Raw genomic sequence first — 12,096 nt, forward strand, 5'->3', positions numbered from 1 at the left:
CTCAAAATTTCGATTGGATGTGTTTGGGGGAATGGTGGGCGTGGAGGAGGGGGCTAGTTGCCCTCCAATCTTTTTCGACTATTAAAAAGGGTACTAGTGCTTTGAATTTCCAATCGAATGAGCTTGTTTTGAAGTTTCTACGACAACGCCTTCTATAAAAACCTCATATACCCCCCGGGCATAACTTAAAAGCCTTGCCCCGAGGGTTTTAGGGAAGTGTCCTTCTCAAAACCGTATTTTCTATCTGGAAAACAACTACGCTGGAAAAAATGGCTATCTTAAAATTTTGATTGGATTTGTTTGGGGGAATGATGGGCCCGGGGGGGGGGCTAGTTGCCCTCCAATCACTTTCAACTATTAAAACGGGCACTAGCCCTTTGAATTTCCAATCTAATGAGCCTTTTTTGAAGTTTCTACGACAACGCCTATAAAAACCTTATATGCCCCCAGGACATAACTTAAAACCCTTGCCCCAAGGGTTTTGGGGGAGTGTCCTCCTCATAAAGATATTTTCTATCTTGAAGTCAACTATGCTGAACAAAATGGCTATATCAAAATTTGGTTTGGACGTGTTTGGGGGAATGATGGGCGTGGGGGGGTGGCTAGTTGCCCTCCATTTCTTTCGACTATTAAAAAATGCACCAGCCCTTTCAATTTCCAATCGAATGAGCCTTTTTTGAAGCTTCTACAACAACGCCTTCTATAAAAACCTTATATGCCCTCAGGGCATGACTTAAAACCCTTGCCCCGTGGGTTGTGGGGGAGTTTCCTCTCCTCAAAAAGATGTTTTCTATCTGGAAATCAACTACGTTGAACAAAATGGCTATCTCAAAATTTGGATTGGACGTAAAGATATAAAGACATAATGATATTTTCTATCTTGAAGTCAACTACGCTGAACAAAATAGCTATATCAAAATTTGGTGTGGCCGTGTTGGGGGGAATGATGGGCGTGGGGGGGATAGTTGCCCTCCAATTACTTTTGACTATTAAAAAGTGAACTAGCCCTTTCAATTTCCGATTGAATGAGCCTTTTTTGAAGCTTCTACGACAACGCCTTCTATAATAACCTTATATGCCCCCAGGGTATAGTTTAAAACCCTTGCCCCGGGGGTTGTGGGGGAGTGTCCTCCACAACAAGATATTTTCTATCGGGAAATCAACTACGCTGAACAAAATGGCTATCTCAAAATTTTGATTGGATGTATTTGGGGGAATGATGGGCGTGGGGGGGTGGCTAGTTGCCCTCCAATTACTTTCGACTATTAAAAAATGCACTAGCCCTTTCAATTTCCAATCGAATGAGCCTTTTTTGAAGCTTCTACAACAACGCCTTCTAAAAAGACCTTATATGCCCTCAGGGCATGACTTAAAACCCTTGCCCCGTGGGTTGTGGGGGAGTGTCCCCTCCTCAAAAAGATGTTTTCTATCTGCAAATCAACTACGTTGAACAGAATGGCTATCTCAAAATTTTGATTGGACGTATTTTGGGGAATGATGGGCGTGGGGGGGTTAGTTGCCCTCTAATCACTTTCGACTATTAAAAAGGGCACTAGACACTCCAATTTCCAATCGAATGAGCCTTTTTCGAAGTTTCTACGACGACTCCTTCGATACTAAGTGCCCGGGTATGGAGAAACAAGAAACAAAAACAACACATTGTGCCCACATTGAAATCAACTACGCTTAACAAAATGGCTATCTCAAAATTTTGTTTGGACGTATTTGGGGGAATGATGGGCGTGGGGGGGGTAGTTGCCCTCCAATCACTTTCGACTATTAAAAAGGGCACTAGCCACTCCAATTTCCAATCGAATGAGCCCTTTTCGAAGTTTCTGCGACGACTCCTTCGATACTAAGTGCCCGGGTATGGAGAAACAAAAAACGAAAACAACACATTGTGCCCACATCGAAATCAACTACGCTGAACACAATGGCTATCTCAAAATTTTGATTGGACGTATTTGGGGGAATGATGGGTGTGGGGGGGGGGGGGGTTAGTTGCCCTCCAATCACTTTCGACTATTAAAAAAGGCACTAGCCACTCCAATTTCTAATCCAATGAGCCCTTTTCGAAGTTTCTACGACGACTCCTTCGATACGAAGTGCCCGGTAATGGAGAAACAAAAAACAAAAAACAAAAACAACACATTGTGCCCACATCGTTCTTTACTTTAGGCAGCGCTAACGCGCTGTCTATGATTTCTGGTCGTTTTTTGTTTTATTTTTAAAAGGTATTTGTATCTGCTGAGCTTAAGTTTAAAATGGCCTTTAATTTTCTTTGAAAAACTTATTGTTTCGGAAAGTTTTTTTTTTAATTAATTATAGGAAAAACGGAACCGAATAAAGCAGTTTGTGGCGATGACTAGTCAGGTGTCCGAAGCTTTGGGTCTACACTGTTCACTTTCCACTTTATTTCACATTATAACTTCATATAAAACGCAAGGCTTCTCGTAGCTAGCTGCCTTTCCACAAGTTCCGACTTTCTATCTGATCAATTGCGAAGAGGTCAAAATGGATGTCTGTTTCCATTGTTTTTAAGTTTTTCGGGATTGTTAGGCGGAAGGATCTTTCCATGGAGGAATTTTTCGTTGAGGAAGGGAATTTTCCATGGACGGGAAACAGGATTTCCCGGCATTATTTGAAAAACGATAAGCGATTAAATAAAAAAAAGTTTTTTCAACTGAAAGTAAGGACCAACATTAAAACTTAAAACGAACAGAAATTTTTAAGCATATGAAGACGTTATACCATCCTTAGTACCTCGCTCTTTACGCTAACGTTTTTTTAGAACTTTTAAAAAAGCTTATTATTATAATTAAACGGAGCAACAAATAATTGGAACAAAATTTTAAACTTTAGCATTAAAGATCGAAATATTGAGGAGGGGGCAGCCCTCTCATATCCGTAATAATTACTGTTCGTCTGAAGTTTTAATGTTGCTCCTTACTTTAAAAAACTTTTTTTCAATTTAATAATATTAAAAGGCCCTACATCAACAGAAAGTATTCAAAAAGTACCACTTTGAACAACAAGTATTAAAAGTAGTACTTTTGTACTAGCCTTGGCAACCCTGCTTCTGACAAATGAAATGAATTAATTCATTCATTGCAATCTTTACTTGATTATTGAGGTTCTGGGAGGTGCGTCATCTGAATTTGATATGGATTCTATATAAGGCATTGCATGGAATAAAATTTGCATATTTTGTTGAATGAAGGATAAATAATAGCGTATTCATAAAAAAAAAATATGGTACTGGTGCATTATATCTAACCCAGTGCTGTAGACTGTACAAGAAAACCAGACAGGAAACCAAACAAACGGGTATTTGCTAGATAAATTGATCGCAAAGCGTGGTTTCTCATTGAGTTTACAATATTTAAACTGTTGTTACTTGGGGTTTGGGGGGGGGAGGTAACTGGGTTATGTTATGTATTTAATATATGCTATTCTATAGCCCCCCCCCCCCTAATGTGCAAATATATAGCCCAAATTTGCTTATAAACTATTATATATTCATCCTATTTTATTTTATTTCATTAGCATTAACCAAATTTGACTTCTTTTGTCTATAGTGCTGGGTGAGATAAAATGCACAAGTAGCAAACATATTTTTGCTTAAAGTGGTCGCAGGGGGCTAACAAGAATCTGGGACACATATGAAGATGAGGTACGAAGGAAGGGGATGAGGTCTGAGGGGGGATCTGCCCCCCAGGTTTCACGGGAAATAGATTTAACTGCATGTCAAACTAATTTAGCGACAAAGAAGCGACGTTGACGAAATCAAGATATGGAAAAATGCATGAGAAATACATTATTTGGGCTGTATATCTGCACATTAGGGGCTGGGGGGATTAAAGTAAACTGAAGTGCTTTTAGGAATGACATAAGTACGCCTTTTAGCATTTTTAAAGTTATTTTCAAAATATTATAGTGTTTGCTTGTCAAAAGCCGCAATTGTACGCTGATAATAGTTTGTAAGTTACCCCAGGTGAAATGACTTGTATAAGTCTGAAAGGTTATGCTTAACGTAACTTAGTTTAACCACTTAGTAAAAAAAAATTACTTAGTGTTAAAGCCGTTTATTTTTTCTGTCAATCAATTCATTGCATTTGCATGTGATATAGCCACAAAGTTAGGAGCGCTCAGACTGGTTTATCAATACTTGTACCGTAACATATTTATTGCACATCCAGTCTATAATGGTAGAAGATAAGTTGGTTTTTGTAAAATCTTTCAAAGTCTCAGGAACTACAGTAGTTGACATATTGTTCAGGTAATTTCAAAACAATCAAATTACATGATGTGGAATCTATTTATATTCTTTCAAGTGCATGTTCTACTTTTTCTCAGCTCCTTAGGTGATCTCCCTGAGCTCCTTAGTACCTCTGATCAGACTAAAAATCATGTTTATAATATAAATCATACTAAAATTCATTTTATCCCATCCTGTGAGGTCAGACATCAACCGTATAACAGCAGATCGTATGGCATGGAATATGATGCCTGAATCTGCTCGAGGATGTCACTCATTTGCCTCCTTCAAAAAACATATTAAAAATTGTTGGTTTCTATATCATTTTTTTTTTTTGTCTAGGATTGGATTTATTGAAGTCTGTTTTGTTTCTATTTATTCATATTTTTTTATTCTTTCCTCTTTTTTTTCTTCTTTCCTTGTTAGTGTTTAATAACTCACGTGTCCTTTGATTTATCAATGAAAATGTTTACCATTTAATGTATGTTCATCCCATTTCAATCACAAATGTATTTTCATCACAAATGGAAAGGCAATATGATCCAAAAAATTATTTATTGTTCACAGATATAAAATTTTTAATTCAACATCTAGAATTAAAACGTACAACACACAACATTAACATTTTTATTAAACTTTGCAAGCTAATCGGAGAAAAAAAATTGCCAGTGTAACGTTTACACCCAAATATTACACCATTTACGCCCGTTACTCCCATCGGGTGCAACATTTAAACCCGTTACATCCATCGGGTGTAACAAATCAATACAATTTTTTTTCATGCTTTGTGTCTTTATTGAAACCCCCATACCCCTTTCTGTATGCCCTGTAGGTTTAAGCTAATTTGAGAAAACTAAACTTGCTGATACCCTCTCAGGCGTCAAATATTGATGCAAACACGCTTGAGAATACTTATCTACCTCGTAGAATCCGTGTAAATTTCTAGTCAATCCGATATGAAAAAAATTTTTGGCTTTTTCCTGGGCCTCAAAATCGATACAGCTAAAACTAGTTTCAAATTTTTGAGGGTATAAATTATGTTTGCTTCCTTTATGTAAAATTCTGTTTCAAGTGCTGTGTATTATTTTTTTTTTTGAGTTGTTTAGAATAAAAAATTAAGAATAAACTAAGTTTTGCATCGTTAATTAAGTTCGAATTCCCACAGGCTTGAACTCATGAATCTTCAAAACATTTCAAGAGCACCCAACTACTTCAGACCATAAACACAATGAATGATAGGCTATAGAATATCAGACGTAGAAAAATATTACACCTAATTTGCGACAGCAAGGTTATTCTGGCGCAGTTTCCTCGCAATCCGGAAATATCTATTTTTGGTTTTAGAAATTTGCGTTCGGGAAAATATTTTGGCCCGCTTTCGGTCCCGATTTAACCCAGAACAAACTTTTAGTAAGTTCACCTTAGCTAAGAGACTTACGGCTAGGTTTCAAACCGAATGACGACACCAAATAATTGGGGCTCGTATTACCCCTCCCCCCTCCAGAAAAGGACAAGGTCTTTTAGCCAAGCAACGATACATGAAAGTTTCAAGCCCAGAATATTCTAATGAGTTTCAAAAAAGTTTTCAGCCCGGTTCTTGGGGTCCATGCTCCCAGTATATATTTTTTGTACATTAGGGACCCATTTCCCCAGAAGCTTACAGATGCAAGTTTCTGGCTGTTCGAAAAAAAAAAATGAGATTTCTTAGCCCTATTTCGGGGAGCTACTATTTTTTCTTGTGAATTTGGATCCTCTTGGGCTAAGTACTTAATGATATAAGTTTTAGCCTGATCATAACAAAAACAAAAATGGTCCTTTTCAATCCCCATTTTTAGGGATTTTGTCTACAAGATTTATTTTTATTGTAGGGTTCCCTTAGCCCAGAGACTTGCAGCTGTATGGTGTTTTATCACCAACCCTTTTCAAAATTTGTATTTCTACTATTCTGGAAAAGATTTCAGGCACTTAAGTAGAATGGCCCCTATTGACCCCACGAGTACAATACCCCTTCGAATCCCGATCCGGACACTTTTTTTAAAACTCCCGTACGAACACCATATATGGGCATAGCCCCCCTAGGGAGAACACGTCGTTAATGGGGTCAATGACCTCTTTTTTCCAAGGTCTCTTTCTCCAGGTGTGTTTTTGGCACGCTCTCAGCGAATGTTATGATCCAGAAATAGTATTTGATGTTGTTTCCGAGGCAAATGTCAAGGTCAATGTTGTTGTTGTTGTTGTAAGTGCACGCTCTCAGCGAATGTTATGATCCAGAAATAGTATTTGTTGTTGTTGCTCGAGCCAAATGTTATGAGTTTCCCGGAAACAGTTAGATCACGTGTTTCCTTCTCAGCCAATCAGAGGGCTTGTTCACATATTAGTGGCGGAGTGAATATAAGGAAAGGGTTTTTGACATAGTTTTATTAGTCTGTGAATAGAATTCAAGGAGTGAGAAGAACAGTTTGACTTTACTCATTTGGATATATATTTGTGTTGACGATGGCGATGAGTGGAATGTTTACACTCTTAGAAGTTGATAGTGGATTTGATGATAATAGTACAAGGGCACCAAGCATTGCGGTGGAAATTACGAAAGGATCGCGGCTTTGTCCGGAATGGGATGCGGTATATGCGAAATATGTGATATCCTTGAGCAAATTTAAAATGGAAGATCAATTATGTTTCGCCGCTAAAGTTGATATAGCACTTGTGAATAGACTTCAATGTGCTTTAAGTGCATTAGTGAAACATATCGAAGACAATAAACAGTATCACTAATTGTGCATGCTCTGTATTATTGACGTTGTTGTAATTATTCAATAAAATTGTTTCAAAATCGAAAATGTTTTCTTTCCTTTCTGGTTGGGGCTGACGAATCAGGGTCAGTCTAGAGTCAGCAGTCAGAGTGAAAGGTTTGAAAAATGAATAAATTTGAGAAAGAGAGAATTAGATCAAATCTAGTGTTTATGGAAAAACATTTGATTTTAGATGATGATTTTCTCAAGTTATCTCTTAAACGCAGGATATTCTCTGGTCATGGAACACTTGACAATATAATGAGGAGTGATTCTCCCCCATTGGTCTATTGCATGAAACTTTTAAAATGTGATTCAAATGCTTATAGTCAATTTATTGATATATTAATTGGAACAAAGCAGAATCATATTGTGGATATACTTTTGAAATCACTGCCAATGGATTCAATGTAGATGGCTCCTCCTTCGAAAGAGGTAACGTCACAGGACTACTCCTCTCCCCCATTTCCCTCCACCTTGAATTTATCGAGCGAGGATGATCAGTTTCGTTTTAGCTGTGAGTGAGTTGACATCGGAAACTGAAAAATGTTCTATATATGTCCATTGTGCTTGTACACTCTTGGCAGTTGGACTCAGTGTGAGAATTGTACAATTATTGATGACTATAATGAAAAGTGTAAATTATGTAATCCTTGTAAATTACATAGGGGCTATGCAGTACAAATTAAAGGATGTAATTCATGTCTTGAGGAGGTGTGTGACTCTCACCCAAGAGGGCACCTGTGCTCCAATTGTCACCATTATAAATGTGATCGGTGGGAGAATACTTACCCCGCTATGATTGGAAAGAATCCTAAACGTGATTTTAGTTTATTTCTACGAGATTGGTATCGTCGTGGATTTAAATTATTCTGGGAAGAGGAATCTGGTCTACGATTCAACTGTTGGGGTAACAAGACAATTTGGTTTCTACGTCATCGCTGTGATGACACTGCCTACTATGACTATAAACCAAGTGATTTTTATTTGGCTGTGACCGAATGTGATTCACCATTTGAAAACACTGTATGTGATATTGCTTCAAATAGACAGATTGAAACTCGTGAATTTCATGATATGAATGCAAATAGTATCATTGACTATACAAAGAGATATGACAAGAGTGAAGTTACATTGTACTGTAGAAAATGTGACCCTGACTTTGCAGTCAATCAAGATCAATATACAGTGAATCCAGATGATTTACCAGCATTAGTGGTTCAAGACAGTTGCCTATACATCGAAGATGTAGAAATCTAAAGTGAATATTTAAAGACATTGTTGTATATATATATATGCGTTTTATTAATAAACAAATTCAAAAATATTTTTTAAGCACTTTACTCGTAGGGCACTGAAATCAATACTATATAGGTCTGAAAGGATATTTTCCACTAGAAAGTCATTCAGACGGGGATTGTCAACATAAATGTGGAGAAACTGCTTTTAAGTATAGCCACGACATCGGAACACAAAATATAGTAGTGCATGGAAGCCACAGCTTTTAGTCGTTAGATCGTGCACCCTCTTCCGATTTTGAATAATAGTTTTCCCACTGCTCTCAATATAGTTGCTGATGTGGGGTGTGTAGAATGTATAGGGTAGACCAAGAGGATAAAAAAATTCAATCGTCTGCTTTGTTTGATAGATGCACAGCCAATGAGCCTTCAGCACAGTCGACGGACTGCTATTAACAATAATCGAGGTATTGTTCGCGCTTTGAATTTTTCCGAGAAAGTCCGAGGGCAGACAATAGGATTTGTACTGGAACATGTTGGGGTCCATACTAATTACATTGATTATTTGACTGGTGTTCATGGTGCCGAGTCTAGTAGAACACTGCCTTCAGGAGTGATTTCACAATAGATTTAACATTTATTTAGTGAGATTAGTGCAATACTCTCAGCCAATGGGTTGGCAAATGTACACTCTAAACGCACACTCCCCGTACGTACTATACTCATATCCTGTGTACCAGACAAATCCAGTACAATGATACCATGTGTTTTAGAAACCATATCTTCGGTTATACCATTTTCAAATAGTTGAGAGTCATGATCTAGGGTTTGCATGGTCAACTCGTACAATATTCTATACGATTTATCAAAAGATAGATTGTAGAGTGGGATGCCATTTACTTTGCACACAAGAGATGAAAGTCCAAACATCTCGAATTTATGTGGACATTCAGTCCATAATCCTATTGCACTGTCACTCTTTACAAATGCCAAAGCAAGTTTTGACGGAATTTCACCATTGATAAAGGATGAATCAGTGAAGGTGCGTGAGCCCATTGCAATATGACGCTGATTGGTGATTGTATGAGGAACAAGTAGTTTAATATTGTTGCCATTGGCTCTCAGTTTTTCCACGGCCAAAGCAACAGAACTCATGACCTGTTGTTTGCGTACATGAAGTAGTGCCGAGGTGAGGGAGAGACTTACATCAGGATTGACAGCAAGTTCTTTCCTCAATATGAAATTGGAGGGTGCAAGCGTTAGTTTTATATCCACTTTAACATTGGGCGGCAGCCATTGGGGTATATTAAATATTTCATGATATATTTTTCCAACTAGATTTAACTCACTAGTTGTAGCATTTTTAAGTGCATCTGTAGTATCAGTATTAGTAATATATTTATATCCTTTGGAGATGCCTCTCAAGTCATTGTATGACTTGGGTGTCATCAGCATGAATTGCATATAGCTTGTATAATTTGAGTGATTGTTGCTTGTGCTCACCAGCGTGCCATTGATGTAGACACTAATTTGACGAAATAAATTATGTAATATACAATTTTCATAGGATATTCCATCGGCCCGAATTGGCATTGTATTATCGGATTTCCGGACTTTCAATTGTAAATCTAAAAATGTTGAAGACATATCCATAAATTAGTCTTAATTGGAATAAATTTGAAAGTGGAAATTATCTGACAGCGGTTGTTGTGGATATAATTGTTCATAATAACCATGCTTGACACTCACATCAACATTTTCGGCATTGAATAGATTCAATGAGGCGGTGATTGAAGGTTGAGAATCCTTGTGCGGTAGGTAGGACATTTTAGGAGAAGAAATCTAGTTTCTATCTAACAATTTTCTTTCTGGGGCTTCTGTTTACAGCACGTGTCGGCTTTTTCCTTCTTTTCTTTGACATGAAGGATGATGTCTTTCGTTTCCAACCTGAGCAGAGACTGATGAGTTATGCGTTGCTTCTTGACCTTCTCAAACTTCTATCATTCCTTTCGCATTCCTTAACATGGGCTAAAACAATAGGACTAAGATTTTGCGAAGTACATTTTTTTAAATCAATAAAAGAGCTCCTATCGTGTAGTCTAGAGAATGCAGAATATGTTGCAGCCGGTACAAGATATTTTCTAGCCATTGGTAGTGAAGAGCGAAACAGCCTAGCAAACCAACTGCCAAGACCATAGCCAGACATTGACGAGCGACCTTTGTAATTGTCCATTCCATTGCCCAGTTGTCTTGGGCCAAGAGTATTAACATAGCAGTCAATATCAGGACAAGTGAATACCACTTTTTTATTAGACATCTTGCTTTTGAACGATGGGTCGAAAATGGCATGTAATCACAGCCAAACCTTTTGACATTGCTATGGGATCACCCAATTCGGTTCTTAGTGTTAACTGACAGAGTTCCAAATAGGAAGTGTTTACGGGAATATACTGAAGATGCTTTATATTGTAGTGGTGAATGTGCTCTTGATTGGTTTTTCGTTCAAGAACTCGTAGGAGGGGAACATTTGAATTACCAACCCGAGATGTTTCCACAAATAAAGCGTAGAGAAATATACAAGTGTCTGTGGAGAAGGCAGGCAGATAGTCAGGGAAAATGAAATTAGTGTTTCCGGCACTTTTACCACTGATTATATTGAGCTTAAAGCCAAGAATATCCTTTAGATTATCGTTGAGAATAACCTTTTCACTGGCAATAGGTGACCTAATGTAGATCTTGCCCTCCTCCTTTGAATAGTTGAAATGAAAAGCTCCCTTTTTACGAGCGGAAATTCTTTTATTAATAGAACGACATAAATCGTTCATACAGGTGAGTTCCTCGTAGGGTAATTCAATATATGGATAATCCATCCAATTGATTTTTTTAATTTGTTCTTGATCACCTGTTTGTGGAGGCGGCTAATCATAGGGTCTAATTTTTATTTCAAATTTATGATCCTTTCTCAGGATGTCGTAGGTATTTTTGAGAATACAGTCGACAAGAGCCACTTCATACTTTCCCTCGAATTTGATGGTGGGGGAGAGTTTCGTCCAAAAATCACTTGTTCTATTCAAGTCATTGTAGAGAGGATCAGAAACATTGGACATAAAAGTCACATAGAAATCATTGGGCATTGTCAATGTTATCAGCACTGACCCAAGAATCAAAATCTGAGTTGTATCCTAACCAGCGAACAAGCAACTGTCTCTTGCCATGGCGTGTACGACTCTTTAATATCTTTTCAATTTGATAAATTTCGCTAATGTTTCTAACTTTTTGCAGTTCATATTCATAAAAACCGCCAAGAATCTCGTCATCTTTGGTGTCTCGCAGTCGATATGTCGTGGGTTCGGTGTCCAGGATTTTGAACACTTTAAAAAGTTCAGTGCTCCATAAATAATTCCCCTTTTCAAAAATATTGGTGGTTCTATTAATTCGAACAGTATCACCAACATTGAATTTCTTCTTCACATTTTTTTTCTCTTTTTCACCATTGGAGTATTGCTTTAGAAAATCATCAAATGTATTTTCATTGTAGTGAACATCCCTAGGGATTGAGTTGGACAGAGATCGATGGGGTCAATGGTTGTATATCTGCATGATTTTATCTAAATCATGAATAAAAGCCGATGTATTTTTCAGGGTACAATATCTTGAAATTAATAGACGAATCGTTCTTATTAATCGTTCAGCCAATGCAGCCTTTATCGGGCTGTGACTATGATAAACTATTGTATTATATTTCAAAAGAACCTTTTGCACATGGGGATTAACAAATTCACTGCCACGATCCGATTGAATTTTTCTA

At 37.5% G+C, this 12,096-nt stretch overlaps 1 protein-coding gene across 1 annotated transcript in view; it reads left to right on the forward strand.

Annotated features, from left to right (window-relative positions):
• The first annotated feature begins 4,194 nt into the window (after positions 1 to 4,194).
• LOC148954712 (galactose-3-O-sulfotransferase 2-like) overlaps positions 4,195 to 12,096 on the forward strand; it is a 45,967-nt gene continuing 38,065 nt past the window's right edge. The window contains exon 1 of the mRNA XM_089087213.1: positions 4,195 to 4,279. Coding sequence (XP_088943339.1) covers positions 4,206 to 4,279 — 74 coding nt within the window. The 5' untranslated portion in view covers positions 4,195 to 4,205. The remainder of the gene's footprint in view (positions 4,280 to 12,096) is intronic.

Source organism: Artemia sp. Qi Xiang Cuo, chromosome 3 (assembly GCF_049724085.1).
Source record: "Artemia sp. Qi Xiang Cuo chromosome 3, ASM4972408v1, whole genome shotgun sequence".
NCBI classification, from domain to species: Eukaryota; Metazoa; Arthropoda; class Branchiopoda; order Anostraca; family Artemiidae; genus Artemia; species Artemia sp. Qi Xiang Cuo.